Here is a 26,528-nt window from a genome sequence, read left to right as displayed (position 1 = left end):
ATGTCAATATGTACAGTAAACCCTAAGCTAAGGCAATATCAGCTGCTGCACTTACTTTTAAATTTCTTAGTAAGTATGTTCTGAAATGCCAGGGAAGGATACAGATTGTTTTTCTTTGTATTACTTTGGTACTCTAAGTCCTTCCGTATTTCCTGAAATGTTTTCTCTTCCCAAAGACATTGAAAATGATATGCATATGTGGTACCTGTAGTTAGTTTGTTCAAAAAGGTTTTCAAAAACCTAATCAAGAATTAATTTGAACTGTAAAACTGATTTAGAGATTTTATGCAGTGTTTCTCAATACAAGAGTTTTGTTAAATACAAGGGGAAGCTTTCATCATTTCAGAATTTTACCATCAAGTTACTTAGGGTAGAGGTATTCAACTTAATGTCTATAGATCCTGTCACTTCATAGCCTCCTCGACTTTATCACTAACTTATAAATTCTTGAAGGTGTACAAGTATGTTAAACATTGCTACTAATATAACTGAGATTCCTCTTCATTAAGCAATCTTTGGTATTTCAGGTATTTCAACTCTGCCTGTATTTTGTTTTCCTATATTTGAAATCAGTTCTTTCAGAAATCTTGGCATGTATTGATATTTTAATAAATACAATTAATTTTAGTAAGTTGGGAAAAAGCATGGTGGTTTGCCTAAAGGTGGGGAGATAAACCAATGCAGAAGTTACTGGCTTAAGGCTCTGTGGTCTACACAATACTGAAAGCCAGATTAATTAATTGTTCTGATTTGAAAATCTATGTATTTAGCAGTTCAACCTTTCTGTCTCTTGCCAAAGAGGCAAGAGATTAATTTCCTAAATATCACTGGACTCGGGCATGTCTCAGAGTGATGGGAGAAATTACTTTCCCTCCTTTAATAACCTGTGGCTCACAGATACACTGTTCTTGGATATCCTTGGTGATACGTGTTGTTCTTATGACATACAGGAAGAGAGACTACACTATGTAACATTAAATTTTGGTCTCCAGATTATATAGCATTTCACAGTTATACAACAATACCATGTATTGTGCTAAGAAGATGAGAGAAGGCAATTTAAAATTAATGAAATACGTTCCTTGAGGATAAAAGGAAGAGAAGCTGCAATCTGCTGTTATGATTTCAGCTTCAGGACCTTGCAGAGCAAATGCAATTCAGTAATGATATCATAAATGCCAAAATTGTTTTGGGAAGGTCTGGGCCTAACAGGAGATCTTACAAACAGTAAGCTAGGAGCAAATGAAGAAACTACCTTTAGGTAGTTAGGCTTTGGAGATTTGAGCACCAAGCACACGTTCAAGAATATCTCTTAAAAAGGAACAACCACAGATGAAGAATGAACAACATTTTTCACAGACTGAAATTTTCAGAAAATGGACTTTTTCAGTTTCAATCTGTTTATTTGTTTGTTTTATCTCTCTGGAACAGTTTTACACATCATTTAAAAAAAAAAAAAAATTAGTCTATTACCCAGAGAAAACCCAAAGAGGCGTTCAAATCATGGTATATACAAGATAAATTAGGATTAAGCCCCCTTGAGATAATTTTGAAGTATTAGGCAATAATGACTTGTAAGCTTGGTGATTCGAAATTTAAGTGCCAGGACAGCCAATATGTATTCAATGTACTCATTAATGAAGCAGAAAGTAACTGTTTACTTCAGGGATTTTATGGTCTTTTCTTAAGGGAAGAGAAGTGAGGCAGGAAGATCAGGAGACAACATTTAAAATAAATTTCTGAACAGATCAGCTGTAGAGAAAATTACTTCAATTTTTTTATCTGATAAAAGAAATTGAATTGACACATAATTTGTGGTTTCTGATAATGTTTCATGCTATAGATATCAATTTTGAGTCCCAAATTAGACAATCTTGTGTGTTACAATTGTGAAATGTGTATTGTTTCATTTCAGTAGGTATACAATGTTCTTGAAAGCAAAAACAGATATGAATCATAGGAAGTGAAGCATTCAGTATAATTTTTGTGTTTTCTTTGTTGGACAGATCAACTCATCTTATTCTTCTAAAAGACTCTTACACTGACAATGACATTTCGGCTTTTATATTTTCAAAGTTTGTAACTTTTAAAGAACAAACAATCCCTGACAGCTGGCCTTGTGATAAAGCCTGGCTTTGTCTTGAGAAAGAATGCTTGGAAGTGATTTATTGGCCAAAGTAATTTTCTACTAAATTGTGGCAATTAGAATAAATATGAATTGTCATTATGCCATACAATTTAGTCTTAACCTTTTGAAATCTGTGTACAAGTGGGCATACAGAACAGCTGAAGCAATGGCAGCTCAGGGACACTGGTCTGAAATACGATTCTTTATTATCTCACTCTCAGTGGTGAAATGATTTTAATAATTCAGAGACGTTTCTGTGAGCCCTGACACTTAGCAAACTGAACACAACTGTAAACAATTTTCAGTACTCCAGGAGTGAGGCAGAGTTCCTTATACTTGACCATTATGTTTTACATGCATCCTAGGTTAGTCAGCGTCTGGACAAATGGAAGAAGAGCTTGCCTCAGAGCGGTCCAAATATGCACTGTGCTGCCTATGGGAATTGTAAGAGACTGAAATGCTGCCAGAATAGATGGACACTTGCACGTCCTTGTTCGAATGATCCTTAAAGGCAGCATAGGTCTGGTGAAAAGGCTATGGGAGGAGTTCCCAGAAATTCGGGGGTTTGTCTTGATTTCCTTTAAGTCCATGTATCTATGCCTAAAGCCTTATCCTCCCTGTCCTTTTTCTCAAGTGCAAGGTGCCTGTGGTTTTAAATGCAAACGTGTTCTCCGTATTGCTGCCTGAAAACTCTAAATGAGCTAAAATATGGCCATTTGTTAATTTGCTAAAGTATTGGCCATTCACTGAGTTAATATTTGGTTGTATTTTTAACTCTTCTGCTGTTTAAAATGTGTATGAACCCAGGTTTCTTAAAGCCACACCTGTATTCCCTCATGATTTGTATTAGTTTTATTTAAAACAAACCTGTTTTTTTAACCTCAGTAATGAACTAAAATGATACTGCCACTTTTCTGAATTAGTGAATGAAGAAATTTAAGGCAATTTAAGGTTTTCAGGTGAAACTAGGTATAGAACACATATTTGTGTTGTATATCCCATCCTTTTTCAAGAATCAGCGGTACAGAAGAGGAGCCACCCAGCTCCATTAGACAAGTTCATTTTCAGCAGTGTCAGAGCAGTAGGCTTTGGTTCTTTGAGGCTGTCGTGACCAAATGGAAAAGATCGCTTCAAAAAGTACTACTGGTTTTTCAGTTCTATTTTACTTTGTTACTAAAAGTTCAGAAGATTCAGATTTTACCATCTGTCTTGCAATTACTGTTTTATATCAGAAATATTTCCTCATTTTAGATGGCAGGGAAGTGTAGATTGTACAGATAGATCATTGCTGCATACAGATCCTGAAAGGCCATTTTGGAGTAAGCAGAGACCATCAGAAATATTTTGCACAGCAATCCCTGTGTACATGCAAGACCTCTGTACCTGAAGTGGCATAGACAAACCTATGTCATCTCTAGCATCAGTCTTTCTATGGTTGTTAGTAGCTATTTACACGTATCAGAAATGCTGTGTAATACTTGAGCACAAAATAACCTCTGGTTAGTAAAACATCTTTATGAGATTTTTATAAGTTGGTTACTGACTGACTGGGGTGTGTGCTTTTATCCCTAACATCAGCAAAGCCAGTGCTTTTTCTTCCACTTTCAGAAGGGATAAAATACATGGTGATCTAACCAGTTGCAAGGAACTGAATGAAATACTTAAGAAAAGACTTAAGTTATTAGCATTCTTTCACTTGGTGAGTGGACTTTTCATTCAAGCAATCTAAGATGGAAAATTAAACTTCAGTAACCCATTGTAGTTAACACAACAAAACTGATTACTAAGAGTTTCTGAAGAGTAACCTCAAAATTCATCACATTGCACAGAAATTGGTTTTACTTTTAAATCCTGTGAAAATTCCAATACTTGAAGAAAGTTTACCCCTAATTCAATCAGTTATGAGTTATGGCTTTAAAGGAGTCTCCAGATACAGGAATCACTGGTAATATGGTAGAATTGAATGATTCTGACCAAATCTTTATTAATAAAAGAGTACTTGTAGACATATTATACAATACATTAGGGAAAAGAAGATATGAGACAACAAAAGACAGAGATATTTCAACCTGAAAAGGAGACTGTGGCAGTTGTGGCATTTCCTTACAAAGTTAAAAGCAAAGGCTAAACCAGTTGATGGAAGACAGTTGAGTAGAGCAAGGTGAAATGCTTACCTGAGTTAGTTTTCAATCCTCTTCCCCTCTTGAAAGCTGTTTTAAAATAATCTCAGATTAAGCCTCTTCCTATTAATATCTAATAAAATCTGTGTTAGGCCCTGACAACACTGGGAGTTAATGCTTTTGAGTCTAGCACCTCAATTCGTGAAAAAGCATGAAAATGTTGTCTGAAATGGGTAAGGCATGGGGAAAAAAAACCCTTCAATTTTCTGTGTTAAAACAAACAAACAAAAAAGTTACAACCTGAGAAATATAATTCTGTTGTGTATAGCATTTAAGATTCATTACTCTGTTCTGTCTCTCTTGCATCAAACTTAATCTGGAGCATGAATTTGGGTTTTTCTTCTTTACCCTTACTTTAGGATAAAGTTTCCTAAGTATTGATACTGAGCTGCCAGTAAAGAACATTGATTTAAATGTTGAATGAAAATCACCTTAGACAGTGGATCATTTTTGGCTAAGGAGAAGGGGACTTCCAAGTCCATGAAGGATTTCACCTAGACAATGATGTCCCTTGGCAAGGTCTGTGACGACCTCATGGGATCCAGTAGTTTAGTTGCCTGAAAGAATGATTGAGAGGGTACAAATGGACAGAGTACTTGACATATTTAGAGTTTTTTAGAACTCCTGTGTAAAAGGTGCCAAGGTGTATAAATCATATGCTTCCTTTACAGTCAAATTAGGAATAAGTTCCATGGGAGTCTGGAACACATTTGGGAACCTGCCCACTAAGTGTGCAGTGCAGTCTTGCAGCCAGCTTGTCAGGAGAAAAAGTGGATAGGGTAATGTATTGTGGCCTCAAGTACTTCTCGGGTCTTGGGTTTTAGGCTTCTCCATTCTTGACTTCACACTGGCATGAAAGCCAGATGAACTGCATCTGTCCTTCCTTGCTCACCTTTCAGCAGTGAGAAAAACAGGTGCCTAGGCCAGGGAAGAAGTGGCTGCTATTATTGTTTCCTTGAAAAGGGAGCTAGGGCTATGAGGGCTGCCGTGTAGAGCACCTGATTTATTGTGTACACGTGGCATAAAAGGGATTCTTGCTCCCAAAGGGATGCTGAGAGATGGCAAGATGAAAAGCTGTAATTCTGTCCCTGACTGATTCTTGAGGAACTAGCTGGGTCATTTAAAAGGATCATCATATCACAACAACTGGCAAAAGTAGTATTTTTTTTTAATGTCTTTTTATTTTGACTGCTGGGAGTTTTCTGTTTGGGCAACCTTCTATTGGCAGAATGCTGCTTTGAAATTGGACCCTTCCAGTGTTTGAAATATGATATTCATATTCAGCATGTCCACAGAAGGCCAACAAAGCTGGAGAAGGGTATAGAGAACAAGTCCTATGAGGAGCAGCTGAGGGAACTGGGGGTGTTCAGCCTGGAGAAGAGGGGGCTCAGGGTAGACCTTATTGCTCTCTACAACTGCCTGAAAGGAGGTTACAGAGGTGGGCATTGGTCTCTTCTCCCAAGTGATAGGATGAAAGGAAATGGCCTCAAGTTGTGCCAGAGGAGGTTTGGATTGGATAGTTGGAAAAAATTCTTCAACAGAAGGGTTGTCAGGCATTGGAAGGGGCTGCCCAAGGGAGTGGTTGAGTCACCATCCCTGGAGTTATTTAAAAGACGGTGTGTACAAGGTACTTAGGGACATGGTTTAGTGGTAGACTTGGCATTATTGGGTTAATGGTTGGACTTGATGATCTTAATGGTCTTTCCCAACCAAAATGTTTCTATGATCTTTTATAAATATGGCATATAAAAGGAAACCTAGTTAAAGATAATGAAATTGAATGTCACCTTCCTGATTTTGTCAAAATAAAACCAGTATGGAACCCTGTCTCATATGACACAGCAGGAATAGGAATATCATAGGTTTTGAAAATCTTCATTTCCTCTGTATAAAATTTGACTAGTGTTTTTGTACGTCCACTGCTAGTGTTCATTTTGTTTAATTTATGAGACTTGAAAATATGGATGATAATGTAGGTTATGGTTATGTTTTTCCTTGTCTTTTGCATTCTCTTTTAAAAATTTTGCTTGAGCTTTTCTCACAACAAACTACATGAACGCTTACTCAGGATAGATTTGTTCCCAGCTAGAATTATTCCTTTTCCCTCAGGACGTTTGACACTTCAGAAGTGCTGACCTAGAAAGAGCACACTGTTAAAATATAGTTTTATGATAGACCCTCAAAAGAGAAACTGATAGATGACTAACATTCAATGCCTTTGGCTGAGGTAGGACTATTTGCTGATGGCTGTGCAGGAAATAAATTAGATGAAATTCAAGCTCAGGAAATTGGGAAATGCAACTGTCTTTCATCATGGCTTTTGTAATTGTATTGGTTGAAAAAAAAATCTACTAGCTAATATTAGCAAAATGAAGCAAAACTAATTCTGGTGTGGTTTTCCTACATCTGATGCATAGTTCTTTTTTTCTTATTATTTTTGGTTATAGATAGCATTGCATTTCATGATTGTTAGCACAGTAACTGTAGTTATTTAATAAGAGCTATGAAGAGAACATAATTTTTTCAAGATAGCAAGGTCGTATTGGAGTGTATTGTGTAGATTTATTGCCAGGCTATTAGAGGAACCAAAATAATTTTCAAGCTATATGCATGATTATATATGTTTTCATTCAGAGGTCTCCTGGTACAAACTGATCAGTCCATTTTACCATCTATATGTAGAAGGATATCTTCCATCACTCACTGAAATGTTACCACCCTGGGTACAAGATTAATAAACACAAAATATAAATACGGCATTTTCAGAAGATGAATATTGAACAATTCAGATTTTCTTGTAAAGGTTATAGATTAGCAGAAATACAGCTAAAATTACCTGAATTTTATTTTTACATTGACATTTAAGCAGTAAACATTTTGTTGTATTCTTGAAATAATGCATTTAACCTTCTTCCCCCACCTCCATGACATTGACACAATACAGCAGCAAGGGTGATTAAAAATTGCAATACTATATATGTGTCAGTTAGCTAGGATTCTCTTCAAAAGAGTTAAACTCTGCCAGTGATCGCAAACGACTTGTTCCAAAGAGATGTTTCGTTATTTTTTTACAAGAAAGGATATTTAACTGCAGAGTGAGAATCAGTTACAAAACTTGAATTTAAAAGGCTTTCCACTTTATTGCCTGGCAATCTCATGTACTCTGGGTGCTTACCATCTGCATAATCCCCCATGGCAAAATAGATAAAGTAAAAACAAAAGAAATGTGCTCTTCACGGGAGGAATTATCACACAGCCAGTTACCAATTAAGAGGCAGTTACAAATATTAGAGTCCAACAGGACTGAGTTTGACTGACAGGATAGTTTGCCCTGTAAAGTCTGTGCTGCAGTTTAGACAGCCCAAAAGTCTTTACGGTTCACTAGTTAAAATATATTATTGAACAAAATTGTATTGTATAAGGTCTGTAAGGACTTAACTATGAATCTCACCCTGATATAAAACCACAGAATAATCACTGGTTCAAATTAACGTTGTGCATTGTTATCTGAAGGGAAACTGGAATCCTTTAAATCAATTCTTGTTGGTCTCCACTAGTTTGAATACTTACTATATGAAGCTGGTTTAAATACTTAATGAGTGTGACACATGAATGAATGGTCATATTTTGAGCAAAGAAGGGTTCTGATCTAGTTCCTCCCACTTTGCCAAAAATAATTTGAACAGAAATAATGTAAATAGTGGAAGAATTACAGGATGGTTTCATGTTAGGTTCTTTGGCAGAGAAATACTTATTCTCAAACATATTTTAAGAAGTCTCCACTCTTTGCTACTCCTAGTTGGTCAACCTTATCCTCTACTGCAGAACTTCCTGGATTCAGTGTGTTTTGTCAAACTGTATTTTAGGAAACAATTAAATTATTTGTAAATAATTTAAACTCTGTTATTGCTGTTGTCTGTTTTCTTTCTTTGGTAAAGCAGATCATTTGAGTGATGGAGTGAAGGCTAGAGAGTCGAAGAAGGCTAGAAAGCTAGAACCAGTGTAAGCTTTTTCTTTTCTGAGAAGTGCACAACTGCATCCTGAGTGAAGATAAACCACTATTCCTTTCACTGTTATTAATAGGGCTTAGAGAAGCTGAAAATGCAGCCTTACATTATTGAAACCGTTGCCAGATGTTGTTCAGTATATGTCTTTTTTTTTAGTTCTGAGGCCATGTCTTTCTCGTTTTGTTTCCTTTATTTTTGCAGCTGAAAAGCTCTGAAACATGTTCAGCAAAATTATTAATGTTTTCATTATATTTAAGCTTCTGAGGACTACTTTAATCTTCGTTATTATCTCTCTAACACCTTCCTTTAAGTATATTTTGTCCTTAAAATTCTTGAGACTTGTCATTCCCATCAGTAGTCATTGTAAAAAAAAAAAAGCCACTTCCCTATACCAAAGAAAGTCTGTTACTGAGAGGAAAACTTTTGTGTGAGGAGACTTAGTGTAATTAGCTTTGAGAAGGTAGATTACCTGGTAGATTTTAAGAGTAGGAATTTTATTAATTCTAATATTTATGTGTGAATTAGTAGACTGAACACTCTTTGCTTAGTTCAATATCGGCTAAAATCTCATGACAAATGTTCTTGATTTTATTTCAATTGTAGGATTGAATTTAAGGATAAAATGTTTAAAGTTACATTGGTTTTCAATGAGCACAAAACTCCAGAATCCTAGAAGGACTGACAAGATTCAAGGAAGAAAGGACTTATTAGACAGGCTTCTTAGTGTCCTGAAGAACTTTGTGAAAAATTTCACTAGTAGGTATTTTAATTTATTATAATGTTGCATATACAATTTTTAAAGTAAATTTGGACATCTTTGGTATAGCTTTCATATATTCAAACACCTTCACAGTTCTAAACAAAATATTCCTTAGAGGAAGCATTCTGTGAGAAACATGAAGCAAGTCTAAATTTTGTTAATTACTTTTGCTCAAAAGTCAGAGCTCAAAACAAAAACCAGAGCTTTTTTCACTGTCTTTTAGGGTAAACATGTGGAAGAAAACAATTAGAGTCTGAAGTTTCACTGAAAATAACTAATGTGAAATGAAAATATTTTGAAGCTATTTTAATAAGGTAATAGAAGAATATTAATAAAATTATAATAGAAATCTAAATATGACATTTTTTCTGATGTTTATTGTAACATTCTTATACAGAATTACTTGCAACTGTTTGATCATCCCTTCATATTCAGTAATCTTGACTAGTTGCCAGAAACATAACATAAAATATTAAAACCATTCATGCCAGTAATGAAGAGGAAAATGTTGAAAGATTTCTTAACTTTTTTTATATGCCTGCATGTGCGTTGTTTTCCTTATGCAAAAGTAGGAGAAATACTAATGCAGACATGAATGAGATCTTTTTGGCAGTTTAACACTGTTGCTAAGGAAATACAAACATTTTTCATTTTCCATATTTTTCTGTGATTTTGAATTTAAAAGAAATGCAAACTTTAGAACTTCTGCAGGTTGAACAAGTGATCCAGGTCCATGGCATTTCTCATTATGTTTTTATATAAATATTAGCTGTTGAAAACTGCAAAGACAACAAACTGTATTTGTTATCAGTGTCAGTGTAGACATGTTTTCTTCAGTATGTCAATATCTGCAGTGGAAAAGTGTTTGGTGTGGGGAAGTTAGCTAGTTTCTGAAACAGAAGAATTCTGAATAGCTAGAGAGTAGAAAATAAAGACAAGTTTTTAATTACAACCTTTGGAAAAGATCTGTGTTATTAAAAGATGGCAGTTATCTGCAACTGTGAAGTTGACCCTAGTGATGTTGCCACTGGAAAATAGTATGCTTCCCTGAAGGATGATGTGCTGTCTCTTTCCCAAAACATAATACTCTCTACAGAATTTTATTTCCTCAATTTTGACCTTCAAATCAGGGCTGATGACTTTTTTTTTTTTTTTTAGTCTGTGATTGGCAAGTCTCAAAGCAGATTTTCTAACAGAATGACAGTTATTGAACCACCAAGTCATGTCCTCCAATAAAGGTGGGGATGAATATCTCCTTTCCACAGATGACAAGTTTTAGAGGACAGACATCAAACAAATTCTGAGCTCAATATTAGCACAGTTTACATCATACTAATGGATCAGCTTCATATGAAATAGTTTGCAAGGTTGAAGAATGTACAAGAGCAAATCTGAGGTAATGCTATTCAAGGTAACTTTCTAGCTGTTGATATGTCAGAATTAAAGGTGAATGCATGGAATTGATAGTGCTTGTATAAAGCAAGTGCAGTAAAGAAGCCTGAAAGCATCTGACAATCAATATATGCATTGAGTTTGTGTGGCAGAGTTTTGGTAGTGGGGAGCTGCAGGGATGACTTCTGAGAGAAGCTTCCCCTATGAGCAGTAGACCCAATGCCAGCTGGCTCCAAAATGGATCTGCCACTGGCCAAGGCGAGCCTATCAGCAGCTGCGGTAGCACCTCTGAGATAACATGTTTGAGAAGGGGAAGAATAAACTGAAAAAGAGGAAAATTGCAGCAGAGAGAGAACAGGATATGAGAGAAACTCTGCAGATCTCCAGGTCAGTGAAGAAGCAGAGGGAGGAGGTGCTCCAGGCACCGGAGCAGAGGTTCCCCGACGGCCCGTGGTGAGGCCGGCTGTGCCCTGCAGCCATGGAGGGTCACGGGGGAGCAGAGACCCACCTGCAGCCTGGGGAGGACCCCACACCAGAGCAGGGGAGTGCCCGATCAGGCTGTGACCCCGGGGGAAGCCCACACTGTAACAAGTATGTGGGCAGGACCTGTGGGCCTGTGGAGAGAGGAGCCCACATTACAGCGGTAGTTCCTGAAGGACTGAGCCTCATGGAAGTGACCCATGCTGCGGCAGTTGGTGAAGAACTGCAGCCCTTGGGAAGGACTCACGTTGGAGAAGTTCACGGAGGACTGTCTCCCGTGGGAGGGACCCCACGCTGGAGCAGGGGCAGAGTGTGAGGATCCTCCCCTGAGGAGAAAGGAGCAGTAGACATAGCGTGTGATGGACTGACCACAACCCCCATTCCCTGTGCCCCTGCACCGCTCAGAGGGAGGACACAGAGAAAACAAGAGTGAAGTTGAGCCTGGGAAGAAGGGAGGGGTGGGGGGAAGGTGGTGTAAGATCTTATTTTTATTTCTCATTATCCTACTCTGATTTGATTGTTAATAAATTAGATTTATTTTCCCCAAGCTGAGTCTGTTTTGCCTGTGACGTTAATTGCTGAATGATCCCTCCCTGTCCTTATCTTGACCCACGAGCCTTTCATCATGTTCTCTCTCCCCTGCCCAGCTGAGGAGGGCAGTGATAGAGCAGCTTTGGTGGGCACCGGGCCTCCAGCCAGGGCCAACCCACCACAATATAATAAGCAGCAGGTGCTTTCAGGAGCAGGCTCAGTAAAGTAACAATAACAATATCCATTCTTTTTGGTAGGGTGTTTCAGAGTTTGTTTGAACTTTGGTGCTTCTGGTTAGGGAATACAGGAATGGTAGAGAGAACTAGCAATGCATAAAGCATTGCTAAAGTAATCGGGATCCAGCAGTGAGTGATTCTCCTTGAAGGAAAGCTTCTCGGGAATTATCAGCACTGTAGGAATTAGGATAGCTATGTGAAGAAACAGAAAATACGGATAACCGTGTCTGACTTTTGCTATTGAAGCTGCTGCTAATACTGGTGGCATCATTTAATCATATAAGTTGCCAATACCTTAATGTTCTATAACAGAGTATGTTTAATATTCACCTAAAATAAATCTTCTAACCAAACATGTTTAAAATTAATGACTAGTCTTTCCCTACTTTTGCATCTTATATTTTTCTTCAACTTATTAATCTTAATACACACTAATTAGACTTTAAAATAGTTTTTAATTAATAGCACATCTTTTTTTGCTCCTTTATATGACTATAAAATTAATTCCAGATTTCTGGTACAATTTATGTATTTATGAAATTCTATTGTGTAGTTGAATCTTCTTTATAATTTGTTTGTCATTATTCAGCTTCAGTACACGAAAAATTCTTTCAGAGAAATCATAGTGAAATAAAAATCAGTGATATGGAAATATTTCCATACAGTCCTTTGCTGGATGTCTACAAGGTGCCACAAAAGTGGAACCCAGAACCTTCTGATGAGTTTTTCAGAACTTTTATGTCACGTTTTTCATAAGATTGAGTAACATAATAGAATAAGTTTATTTTGGTTATTTTTTCATTTATCAACATGTAAAACCAATGTATATTTCCTGTTATGCATCAAGTCATCAGGGGCTGGCACAATTTTCTGTGTCACAGACATCTCAGGCACTAGAAATCTGGTAAAAGATGTGCATGTATCCAGGTTATGAGATCACTGACTACAGCATATTGTGGATTTTTTTTCCTCTCAGCTAGTCAGTCTAAAATAAATGTAATTCAAATTCTGTAGAGAAATGCTTCCTCAATAGGGAATGTTGGGAAATACTTTTAAATGTTTTGAACATAATTTGATTTGTATCTACTTTCCTATAATGTCTTCAACCTCTTCTTGGAGTTAACTGCTGCTATATTTCAAGTTTTAAAGGCATGAGCAACGTACTCTGGTTTCACAATGATGGTATATCGTGGTTGACACCGGCAGAGAAACAGGAACTGAAAGACTGCTTTCCAAGATTTAAAATAGCATAATGGACTGTTAGATTACTGTTGGGCTTAACTTTAATGGCAAAATCCATTCAGCCACTGATACACCCAAAGTGCAAGGAATGATGGTTTGAAAGCAGTGAAGTACAGTGGTTCCACCCTTAATATTTTGGTTTCAGATTTTAAGACTTGCATTGCTTTTTTTACATTTGTCCTAATGAAGGTTTTCTGGGGACATTGCAGCTCAGTAATACACAGTTTTACTTGTTGTGTCACAAGTTTAATGACCAAGGAGTGACCTTTGTGTGTTTAACAAGCTTCCTCCAGGTACATTTGTAGTCTTGTTTTATTTTTATTTAGGATGTTCATATCTAAAGTCCATTTGAAATTTTGTTTTATGTTTTAGTTAATTCCAGAAAGTCACATCTTTTGTCTGCCATTTAAATAGCTGCTTCTGCATTATCACTACATTTTTTCTATGCATGACTGAGTTCTGCCGTAATAAAAATTTCATGGTGCATTATACTAAGAAGTAAAACAAGGAGATTATTTCTATCTGGAGGTTATAGCCATGATCACTGTGCAGCTTTACCAGTTCCTGTGGCTCTCTGGAGTGCTGTGTACGATTCTCATTGGCTACACCTATATTACTTTGGTAGATATAACCAAGTTTGGGGTCAGATTTGCTGTGTCATGAAGCTGTGTAATAACTGTGATTGCCTTCAGCGCATAAGAAGGCTGACTTGGAAAAAAAGCAGAGGTTGGGATCTGAGATAACATACTGTGATGAACAAGAATGATCTAGAAAGTATGTTTCTTGGAACCTTGTCAGTACCCTCAAGTATGATATTTCTGTATCAACTAGGGTGTATTTTTTTCAGTTTATTTGCTTGTACTTTGTTTACCTGTCTTCCATAGCTTTTAATTTCTTTGGTGTGTCAATTAAGTGAGGTATCTGTCCCTCCTTCATTTGGAAAAATAGAGTTTGTAATAATATTTAAAGAATTTTCACGAAAACAGCTTTGACATAAAGTCAAATCTGCTACTAATTTTACCATTGTGTTATATAAAAAAGCAGATTTTTTTTTTTTTCTGCTTGCATTTTTTAATAATTACATGTAGTTCAGTCTTGCCATGGACAATTAAGTGCATTGGCTTAATAGTTTACTTGAAAACTTTTCCAAACCTCCCTAGTGTGAAAAACTGGTGTGAAAAAATACTGATTTTCACCAACATTGTCAAACTTATAAGGTATCTGGAATCAAGGCAGAAGTTCAAAGGTGTTTATGGTGACCTTCCAATCAGCTTTGTGATTCTGAGTGTAGTTATTAGCAGTTAATTGTGACTGCCAGGTTAGAGAGGATAACTGGGCAAGAACAAAGAACACCAAAATCTAATGTGAAGCTTATTTTGGGAATGCAGGAAAATCAAAAATAGGTAAAATGTCTAATTTCATTGGATGAGTATTTAGACTTCTCATCTCGGAGTTGTCCAGGAATATCTTCTCCTGGACATATAATTCTCCCTATTTGATACAATTCTCCCTATTTGAAGTACCTCTGTGTTGGGATCCTGCTGTTCTGACACCTTGGGCAGACTCTTGGGAATATTCTTGAGAATATTCTTGGAATTGTTGAATATTGGTAAATATTGATAAATAAGAGTATTGGAAATATTCTTGGGAATATTCAGATGAAGAATATTTTTATTTAGTTTTTATTTTGACAGTCCCAAGCTCTTACAAGTTTCCAACAGTTAGAGACTTCAACCTTCTTAAGTACTCAAAGGCTTAGCAGTTGCTGGCATTTGTAGGTCTGTTTTTTTCCAAATCTTTCCTTATTCAAGTTCCTTCGTGTTTGTTTAGTGCTAATAAAGAAGTTAATGATAGAAACTTTGGCTCTGAGACTCCTAACCTTATGGATGTGTTTTCTTAGTCCCTGGGGCTTTTTCTTTCACCTCCATCATTATCTCCTCATTTACAAGGAAGGTTGCTAAGAAACATGCTGATGTTCTGGCTCTGGACAATGGGTAAACAGCTAAGGAGTGTTCTCTCCATCCCCTCACAGCTTCTTTGCTCTACTTTCTACCTTTCTTAATTGACACTGTCCATCATGTTCTCCTTCTGACCTTTTTGTACTTAATTCCTCCAAAGAAGTCTTCATGCTTGTTATCCCTCACTTGCCTGAGCTGCAGTCATCCATCCTCTTAAAGTGCCAACAGACAGAGTTGGCACATCTAGAATCATGCCCACTTACTGCATTATGTTGTGTGGAGGTCCAGAAATTTTGCTCAAGCACAGGAATCAAATCATGAGAGATCTAGTGCTTGCACTGTAAGCTATGGCATACATATATTGCTAGTATTCCTAAGAGTGACAAAATGGATAGTATTATCATAATTAACTATGTTCTGAGCATAAATCCGGGATTATAGTTAATTATACAGTGTACTATCTTATCTAGAGTAAACTAATGTTGTGTTAAACTAACTGAAATTGAATTGCTTCTTTTAACTGTTTCTAATTTAAAGGGTGCATTTTGGAAAAACTCTTCAAAACTGAGCTAATTAGCTGGGATTGCCTATTTGAATGGTGTACAAAATGCATGAAATCTGTCCAAAATATGTTAAAAATAATTGAACCATCTGTAAAAAAAAAAAAAAAGTTTTACTATGATTGCTTATGCAGAACATTTTTTAGTATAAAATGACTTTATAAAGCAGTCTATCAGCCTATCTTATACTTAGTGTGATCTTCTCATCTAATTCTAAAAGTAAAAGTTGATATTTATCAGTACTTCATTGAGATCCTTACTCAAAAAACCCAAAACCTTTTTTTTTCCAAAAACATTTCCATTGTATTTATAACTGGATTCAGATTCAATAAAGCTTTTTGAAAATATCCCCTAAATTCATTTGTTTATGTTTTCCTTTATGAATCCCAGCTGTTAAGCTGTTTCAGATAAGAAGTGATTATAATATCACATTCATCTGATTTGCCTTTAATACACTACTGAAAATCTTGAAGTTGTAACATTTTGGGGCTTATACTCATCATGAGCATCACCTAGTTCTTGAGGTCCTCATACCTGTCAGGGAACAGTGAGGGCTGACTGCTCCCTAAGGAAACGAGGAGCAAAGCAGGACAACCCTGTCGGGGGGTTCAAATAGGGCTGGACTGAAATGGGCCCCCCCAGGGGTGAGGAAGGCCACGGGGAGGTTGGGCAGGACCAGTAAGGAAGAGAGCACCTGAGAGCATCCCTCTGTGATATTTTAGTTATTTGCATATTGTTATTATTAGCAGTTCTGTGTAATTCTAAGATTGTTCTTGCTATGTTGCGTTTTGTTAGCTACAGCATAATTTTTGTTACGGCATCACAAATAATTTACTACCTCTTGTCTGAAGACCACATTTCCACAGCAGTGCAGAAATAGCAAGTTCAAATGTTCTGTTAATGAGGGGTATATATAGCCTATTAAGCTTCACATAAAATTATACCTGGTTTCTTTTAAGAAATTATTAACGAATTAGTCACATCAAAGGCATTTCTGTGTCAATGTGTCATGCATTAGATATAAAGGATTATACTTCAGTACAGATTTTAGATCAGAATAATTATATTTGAGGTGACAGATTCTTACTCTGATACATGTGATTCATTAAGATTGGGGAAAAGCACAGAAAATTGCATTCCTCAAATAAAATCTTTTGTTTTAGATGTTTTCTTTTAAAGGTGTGTTCTTTTAGCTTAAAAAAAAAAACCCAGACCTTGTCAAGACATGAGAGTCAGTATTTTACTTTGCACAGCTGAAAAACGTCCGCTACTATGGTAATGGAGTTCAGAAAACATTTACAGCAAAAATAAAACTGACAGTCTCACTATCTGAAAATCTTTGTCCTTTTTGGGTTTTCACAAGTTGGCAAAGAAAGTTTTCTTTGTCCTGTAAATGGGTAGTATAGCTGAAGGAAAACAGCTTTCCACTGTGGAAGAGCTGCCGTTGGTGTGCGTGAAGAACACTTAAAAAATCATCACGTGAACAATATGGCTTCCACTTGGAGATTTTTCACTGGCTTTGCAGTATATGTGAAACTATTCCTGTAAATGCTTAACAAATACAGGTAATCTCAGAGCAAATTTCTGCATCATAGGAACTGCTGTGTTCAATTCATCACACATTCTTGCAGATCAAGTTAGAATTACAAGGAGTGGGAAAGAAACCATGTTTGTAGGTATGCTGTGCAAAATGAAGAAACAGGAAAGCAAGATCTGCATTTCCATAAGAGAAAGGGAAGGAAAAAAGTCAACTTTCCAGTTAAAATTACTTTGCATGTGCTTTCTGTGGAGGAAAACTTCGTAATATAGATTTCAGATTGCAGTATTGGCTTTTAGGGACTACTTTGCTTCAAGATTGAATAATACTGGTAATCCAAAAGTGGCCTAAGTTTCTAGTACCTCAGGAAACGCCCTGTTCAAGTGTTCCATACTGCAAGTTTGGCAGCAAGAACAGCTTTGGAACTCAGGGGCCTGGGGCTGCAAGTATGGCATAGTCTTTTTTACCAGGGGTAGAAAGTGTGAGATGGGCAAGAGAGACCTGCTTTTTTATTTCTTTTTTTCATGCATTCAAATTAACTCAGTGTCAAGAAACTTGAAGAACTTTAAGGATGTTCCTTGGAGTTGCCCGTGATAACTTTTACGCTGCACATATATGATTATATTCTAAATATGGAGCATGCCTGTTCCTGATATTCAGAACACTGAGCTGCAGAAATACATAGAACTCATTCTATAGCACTATATTACTTTATTACATGTAAGGGAAAAATAGCACAACATTGTTTTATAACATGTAAGGGAAAATGTTCTTTTTGTTCACCTGTAAATAGAAGATCTGATATACAGCTGTGTAATGTCAGCAACAGAAATAATAGAAATTTGCCTCTTTATTTCATGTGTGTGTGTTTTGTCAGGTATAAGCTGAAGTCTTTTTCATTAAGTAAATATACAAAAATTATTTACTAATATACCTATCTATCTTTTTTATATTTATCAGCTCCTGGGTAATGTCATCCTAGCAAATTATAGCCAGAATGTAACTATGCATGTTCCTACACTTTTCTGACTTCAGAACAAATCTTCCTTACTTCCAGATACTTCCACAGTATTTAGGGAACTTAATAATCCTCTTTTTTTCCTATTCTTTGTGTTTATATATTAAAACAATTTTTGAATTTCCCATTTCCAGGAAAACAGTGTGATGACATACTTCTATCTCCCTTCTGACATCTGGATGTCAAGTATTTTCTGAATTGTCAAGTCTCTTAAATTGCAGACAGAAGTTCTGTATTTTTCTAAGATGAAAGGCAAGAAACCTGAAGATCAGACTATGAGTGTTTGGAAGTGGAAGTTACCCAACCTGTAGCTGAGCAGGGAAAAACAGGCATGGCAGTACCCTCCCTTGCTAAGGGTGAGATTGTTCTGAGAAGTCACTTCTTCAAATACTGCCTAAGCAAAAGTGAAAAGGGCTCCTTAAAAATATACTTTGGCCATGTAGCTGTCTATCAGGACAACCTCCTTTCCCAGAGCAGCCATTGCCTGGACTAATGATCTTCAAAGTGCCATAAGGAAAGTGGAAATCAAATCAAGTGTTGAGAAAAATGTCCTTAGCAGCTGCTTTTGTTGCCAGAAGCTCCCTCAGTTGCATCACATATTTAGCTCAAACCAGTCACATTGAACACAGTGTATCAGTGATAATTATAGCTTTTTATCTAGAAAGATGGACAAGCCAAACAGTGACTTTCATCTGCCAAATTCCGTGATGCAGAGCTAATTGGCAGGATGTTAGAGAGGTCATAGCGTGGCCCAGTGAGAGATGAAGTACACCTGAACTCTTATAAATTAGCTCAGGATAATTTCTGACTTTCCAGGGAACTGGGTATCATTTAGGCTTAATAATCACAGTGAAAACAGCTGGGAAGAGTGTGTCTTGCAGCAGAAATCCCTGGTTTCAAAGGAAAGGATAGTAAAGCATAGAAATTTAAGTGCAACATAATACATCATTCAGATTAAAATAAATCTTCGTATATGGTTCCCTAACTATCTAACCTAATATGCCTAATCCAGGAATGACCAATGACGGACGCCTAGAAAGAAGCTAAGAATAAAATAAGAATCTAATAATTTTCAGAAATCATAGAATCATCACAGTATGGTTTTGGTTGGAAGGGACCTTAAAGACTACCCAGTTCCAACCCCTCTGCCATGGGCAGGGACACCCTCCACTAGACCAGGTTGCTCAAAGCCTCATCCAGCCTGGCCTTGAACACTTCCAGGGATGGGGCATCCACAGCTTCTCTGGGCAACCTGTCCCAGTGCCTCACCACCCTCTCCAGGAAGAACTTCTTCCTTATACCTAATCTGAATCTACCTGCTTTCAATTTAACCCCGTTACCCCTTGCCCTGTCATGGCAGGCCCCTTGTAAAAAGGCCCCCTCCTCCTTGTAGGGCACTTCAGGCACTGGAAGGTGCTATAAGGTCTCCCCGGAGCCTTCCCTTCTCCAGGCTGAACAAGCCCAACTCTCTCAGCCTGTCCCCATAGCAGAGGTGTTCCAGCCCTCGGAGCATCTTTGTGGCCTCCTCTGGCCTTGCTCAAACAGGTCCATGTCCTTCTTATGTTAAGGGCTGCAGAGCTGAACGCAGAACTGCAGGTGAGGGAGAGAGAGGAGAGAAAAATCTAACAGAAGTCTTGTGGGTTCAAATAAGACCAGGGAGAGAGAATTCACAATTACCATCATGGGCAAAACAGATTTGACTTAAGGAAAATGAATGTAATTAATCAGACTAGGATAATGAGAAGTAAAACCAAATCTTACACCTTCCCCCCACCCCTCCCTTCTCTGTGGGCTCAGCTTTGTTCCCAATTTCTCTGCTGCTTCCCTTCCAGCAGGACAGGGGGATGGGGAACTGGGGTTGTGGTCAGTTCATCACACTGTGTTTCTCTCTCTCCCCTTCCTCCTTGGTGGAAGATTCCTTGTACTTCCCCTGCTCCAGCGTGAGGTCCCTCACATGGGAGACAGTCCTCCATAAACTTCTCCAGTGTGAGCCCTTCCCAGGAGCTGCAGTTTTTCATACGCTCCTCCAGCATGGGTCCTTTCCATGCAGTTCAGTCATTCAGGAACAACATTCAGAACAGTGTGATAGCAGGTGATTCCAGGGAGGAAAGTCCCTGTCTGCAGCAGCAGCCACCACCCTTGTTTTCCCTCCAAGTATGCACTCACCCCCCTCCAACAAGAGCATGACCAGTGACCTCTTTTTCTTTGTGCTTGATTTCTCATGGGTTTGTGTTGAAGCTCTTCCCCTTTCCCATGCATCTGTCCTTCCCATGGAGAAGTAGATCTGGGTCTGTGTTCTTCAAGAAGCAAAATTCAATGCTGTCTCCGTTTCTGAGATTCCTTAAGCTGGTTTTGGACACATAATATGCCTGTGCATAGATATATAAACATTCCTCGAAAGCTTAAACGTAGTGGGATGCCGATAGCAATGTCATCGTGTTGCAGACTGACTCAGAAAATGTTAAGGCCACAGTTAGCATCATACAGTGTTTATCTGTGTGCTGCATCAGCTTGGTCACTAATAGTGCCTGTCAGGTACTATTGGCGGTGAGTCAGGGTTCTCTTTTATATCACCTTCTAGTACTCTCTTTCTTTGCTTTTTTAGAACTTTACCTTCAAAGAAATGCATGTTTGTAAGGATTTAGTAAGTGCAATCCAAACACTGTACGTTGCACAGTTTAACAGAATAATGTGGTATGGTGTTGGTTAGTTAGGAAAGTGTATATTAGCAATATATGGAAAAGGCTAATGAAACAGGTTTGTGTTAAGGCTGTTTGAATTTTTAACTTTGCAATATCCTCAGGAAATAAATCCCAGTTTATATAAATTAAGTTCAACTCTGATTTCTAAATCAGGGATTCTGTGCACAGAAGTTGTAAGCTTGAAACAGTATTCTTGTTATTCTTTTCTGTAAAAACTTGACTTGTAAAATACTTACAAAATTACTGAAGAGGCTGTTATATTTGACAGAGCTCCCTTGTCAGCATGCATGTTTCTATTTAGTTTTAACTTAATTCTACCTCAATTTTTTTCTCTCATTTATTGTCTTATACATGTTTCCCAGGATAGCCCACTGGTCTTACAGTCTGACAGAAATGTAACAGTGAATGCAAGAAATCACATGGGACAGTTAACTGGACAACTGACAGTAGGTGAGTGTTCTTTATTGACTGTTATGTGTATCAGTTTAGCTTTATGAATAGGTTTCATTAATTAGTATTGAAGACAAAATACTGCTGAATAGTCAGAAAAAGATCTAATCACCATACTCAAAAAACAGTGCATACAAAGGATCGTAAGTGCATGATTCAGCATTATCTGAAGGCAGAGAAAGTAGAAATGGATCAAAATAGTTATAATATACCGTAATGAAAAATAATTATTTTGGGGGCAACTGTAACAAAACAAACTAAAAAAAAAAATCAGAAAAACCTGTTTCAACGATTTCAGTTGGAAAATCATCATCATTTTCTTTCAAGTTCTGTCAGTCTTCCATTACTTCAGTGAGAATTGGTTTGTCCCCGTTATTCTCACAATATATTTGTATTAGTATATATTGAAAACATTTGGAGTAACTGAATGTAAAAAACTGGAACAAAACAAAAATTCAAATGTTTTCCAAGACAATACAGAATTTAAATGGAAAGTGATCACACTGCCAGTCATTCATTAAAATGGTGTTTGACATTTTGCAAAGTATAAAATATAGCAAATCAAAGTTTCAGATGAAATGGAAATAAAAAAGTCCTCTAATTATCTGTTACACTTTTCATGTATTTTTCCCTGTTTTTATAAGTTTTTCATGTTATACTTTGGTTTTAACACAAATCATATTTTTGTATTAGTAAATCTGAAGTAATATTTTTAATGTTTTCAGTACTAGAATAGCACTGAAGATATCGGTTTTTTAAAAATCTTGGCAAAAAAATAGTACAAGGTAACGTTCTAGATCTGTTAGAAAGCAATATATATTGACTGGAGATTGGATGAAAAATACACAAGCATATATGTGTAAGATAATAATGCATATATAAATTTGAGGAGACACCCTTTAGAATGCACATATTTTCATTGTTTTCACTTTACTTTTGGATTAAGCTGTTTTTCATCCACTCTTTTTCCTCATGTGCTGAGGATATGCTCACAGTAGTTTTAAAGTCTAGTTGTAATTTACACTGAGCTTTCATACTAGCTGGAGATAGTGGCTTCAAGTTGTAAAAAGTCCTTGGCAAGTGCGTACAGAGTGACAGACCATCTGCACTGATTTCCCTGAATGACCACATCAAATGAGTGTGCAAAGGTAACCAGACTGGCTAGCAGATACAGATGAGGAGAATTAAGCTAACACCTGTTCTAGCCATATTGTACTTGCCCAGTGTGTTTATGGAATGCCATTCTGGTTCATCCAGGGTATTATCAAACCCTTCCATTCCAGCTGGTAGTTGCTAAAAGGTGAGTTGCCCATGGCAAACATCCACAATATCTGAAATAGATATGATACTGTGATTGCTGAGACCGTTTCTGCAAAGTGAATCCTGCACTGAAAATGTATGTGGGTGTATCAAGACTGATCTACTTAAAGGCATCACACTAGAGGTTAATATTCTAACAATATAAAGACCTGAAGAAAACGTGTTCTTAGGTTACTCTCATTAGAGTGAACACCTGTAAGCTTCTTGGTTTGCAGCTGTTGCAGAGTGTCTGGAGAGTGGAAGTTTGCTGAATTTCAGTATTGTATTTACGTTATTTCTTATTCTTTGTCTTCCACTTTTTTTTCATAATGACTGTATAACCTTTATTCTTTGTTAAATTAATATAAAAATCTGCTTCTTCATTTTTTATAAAATCCTCATACAGTATTGAGTGCACATTGAAATATTCCTTAGTTTTTTATTTATTATTTAATATTTTATACTTACTACAAGCACTCATAACTACTAGTAGAATCAGTAAAAACCTGAACATTTCACTACTGTCAATCAAAGAAATTAACAGACACCTAAAATTTGAAATTCCTACCCACCCATCTAAAAATTTTTCTTGTATAAGGTAGAGAAGAGAAAGACAATTTTTTTTTTTTATTTCTGCCTAGAAAGAAGGCAGCAAGAACACTTCATTTGTGCCTAGAGAAGAAGAAGTGACATTTCTATACAAAGTTTTCTGACATCAGAAAATATTTTTTCCTATTACCAGTATATATACTCAGGATAAGTCCCCATCTAATAACAAAAATAATAATAAAAATAATACAAATTTATATGCATGTCAGAAGCATTCAGAAAAGAGAGGCTGCATTCAGGTAGATGATAATGTAGTTCCTATATATGTGATATCATTGGCATTGTATCTGTATTTCACAGGACATAAGTGATGTTTCAAGGCAATAAATAAGCCGGTTTCTTGTCTTTGAGGTTCAAATTGTTGGTCATGTCAAATTTTAGGACAACTAAAAACTCTTTCTTTGCTATTTGAAATTGTGCCATACAGGACTAAGACAAACTTAAGTGCATCTAATTAAAACTGTAATGGGAAGATAGATTAATGTAAAGATGTAGGGGTGGTGCTGGGAGGAAGAAGGCTGGGAGGTGGAAAAACACCAGTGAAACTGAGGATAACAGTTATTTAATTCTGTGAGTGACAATGGAAGACAAGATATTTCTGTAAAGTTCATTGTTAAGACATAAAATCACATAATTGTTTAGGTTGGAAAAGACCTTTAAGATCATTAATTCCAACCATTAACCCCTCTTGAGTCCATCACTAAACCACATCCCTGTGCACCACTTCTACACATCTTTTAAATACCTCCAGGGATGGGGACTCAACCACTTCTTGGGGCAGTCTGTTCCAATTCTAACAATGAAGACTGTATGGAGAGGAAGCTACCGGTGTAGCAATGCTGCGCTTTTTTTTTTTTTTTTTTTAATTTTTCTATACCATCTGAGCTAGGAATGTTGGCTTGTACTCTGGTCTACTCGTGGCATATGGTCAGAAAACTGCCAGGTTGCATGTGGATCTCCAGAAAGACTCCACAACTTTTAATCTTTAGGCATGCTAGAGCAGATGTAGCACAGACATAAAGGTTATCTACATGACAAAGACGATCATTCATTGGTATTTGTATCTAAGCCTGATAAAGACAATCACAACACTCTCCTCCCAACCCGTAAGTAGCAATTCCCTTTGAATTATGCATTCTACAAATTACCTTGGCACAACTTTTCTCCTCTGTTTAGTCAAAGTTTGCATAACTTCAAGCTATATGGAAAAAAGATCTACTTTTTTGCCAGTCTTAGAAAAGCACAGTAGTTGCTCACGTCAAGCCAGAAGACTGTTGTCTCTATGCTGCCCGCACAGATCATATATACCTCAGCTTCTTTTTGAGTGGAGGCCATTAGGCTGACAAGTGCTATGGGGATCAAAATTAAATTTGGCTGAAAGGAGACATTTGAAACCCACAGTTACTGTAATTTCATCTTCAGATTTGATAATTACTTTGCCAACCTTCTCATTTTTTTCACAAGTTAGTGTGTCCCCCCCCCCCCCTTGTTACAATAATTGTTTCTGACAGGTTTTTCTGCTATTTCTTGGCCCTTTTCAATTCATAACTATCACTGAGGATATCTGAAATGTGCAAAAATGTGCACTTCATTTTTGCTAAGCTTTGGGTTCTTTGAGACAGAATCTTAACTTTCATAGAGCTCCAGAGCTGTACACGTCACAGCTTTAGAAAACTCCCGAACCTGTAGCTCTACCCACTGAGATCTCTAGAGCCATGAAAATTGAGAACAATTATTTGAATACCAATGAAAGTTATGTCACACTTTTTGCAATTAGTTTTTGAAAATAGCAGGCACACATATAGTTTTCAATTACAGCACTGGTAAAGACTGATAACGCATTAAAAGATACAGGTATTCTAATAACTTGTCAAATTCAATGACAGTTTCCATCTATTTACCATAAAAATTGTGCTGTGTATTTGAGATATTTTTCTTAAAAATCTACTGTCTCACTTGCTGTGTTCCACCAAGAGTACGTGGAGCATTGTACAGAAGTTATTAGACATTAGAAACTACAGGTATGTAAACTTGTGGGAGTAGAAATAGCCCCCTTCCGCATTTTGCCTATATCACATGTGCCAATTGCCTATGCCTGTCCCTACCGATAAACAGGTTTATTTTTACCAGGTAAAACATCCTGCTGCTCCTTCACTTCTGAGGTAATCAAGGTCACTCATGACCTAAAGGTTGCCTGCCTCGAATGTTCCCTTTTCAACACCTAGACATCAATCACGATCTGAAGCAACAGACAACATTTCAAGCGTTCCTGCTTTTAGAATCACCTGTGATAGGGCTTGTTATAATATATGTGCACATGTGCTTCTAAAACTTTGATGTTTAATCTCAGACATATATTTATTTAAGATCATTATGAACTTGAACTGTGCCTGTTAAGGCAATGGAAGTAATAACATGCTTAAGTAACAACAGATGAGAAATATTTCTGTGTGTTTTAATCCTGTTCGCAGACGTAGGAGCCTGAAAGTAAGGTCTCTATGTTCAGATAAATGTTGCAAGGGGAGAGCAGTTTCACAGCGATCATACACTTTTCACCTTTCCTCACAGTAGAAAAATGGAAGAAATGGGCTCAACTCCTCTCTTATCTGTATGGTTGGTTTTGTATTGTCAGTGGTAGGGTGCCAGGGAGAGAAGGAATGATGTTGTTTTACAATCCCTCATTAGCTGCTTTTACCCTTCAACTGCGCAAATGTAGATCAGAACTTAATTATCAGGAACATTTAAAATCAAGTCTCTCTACCTTTCTGTACAGGGAGGTTTGGCTACCTATAGTCCCAAACTAAAGTGAAATTTAAAAAATTGAAAATATATATTAAACATTGTATTTGTCTAATATTCATATTATAACATTTAATCTGATAATGACTGTTGTGCACTAGGATTTTGAATATTGTTAAGACGACATGTTGCAAAACCAAAGTTAGATAAATGAGTTAATCCATTTCTCAGCATTCTCTGAATTTCTGTTCCTTAATTTAATACAGACCTGAAAAAAAAAAAAAAAATTGGTCATTAAAACCACTTTGAAGTGTGAAAATCAGAAATAAAGTCTATTCACTTCTACCATATCTAGATGAACTAGTAATCCAGCTTTTGCAGTGATGTACAAACAGGAATATGTCATATTGAACTTCAGACTGAATATGTAACACTTTTCCAATCCAAGAAAATGAACACAGAATCCATAATTTCTATGCTAAATTACTTGCTTTGGTTACAATTTTTCAGATGTTTTGAAACTTAAATGGAATTTTCTGTTAAAAATTACTCTGTTGTCTACTGCTTTACCTTTTTAAAGTCAGTTTCCTGTTGATTCAGAGAATATTTAGGTAATTTACAGAGCAAAACATTATACATTCTGAGTGTCCAAATTTTACAGTGTAATTATTTCTCACTGGAGTTTTATAGCCAGCTAAGC

General features: G+C 36.8%; 1 protein-coding gene across 1 annotated transcript in view; it reads left to right on the top strand.

The window, feature by feature from the left end:
• Nucleotides 1-26,528, top strand: part of SGCZ (sarcoglycan, zeta) — a 207,735-nt gene that overhangs the window by 117,130 nt on the left and 64,077 nt on the right. The window contains exon 3 of the mRNA XM_010150471.1: nucleotides 21,094-21,181. Within this exon, the coding sequence (XP_010148773.1) occupies nucleotides 21,094-21,181 (88 nt within the window). The remainder of the gene's footprint in view (nucleotides 1-21,093; nucleotides 21,182-26,528) is intronic.

This window comes from Eurypyga helias, unplaced genomic scaffold, assembly GCF_000690775.1.
Source record: "Eurypyga helias isolate BGI_N326 unplaced genomic scaffold, ASM69077v1 scaffold2184, whole genome shotgun sequence".
Classification (NCBI taxonomy): Eukaryota; Metazoa; Chordata; class Aves; order Eurypygiformes; family Eurypygidae; genus Eurypyga; species Eurypyga helias.
Note: the sequence above shows the minus strand (reverse complement) of the source record. Positions and strands in the feature narration are given on the sequence as shown.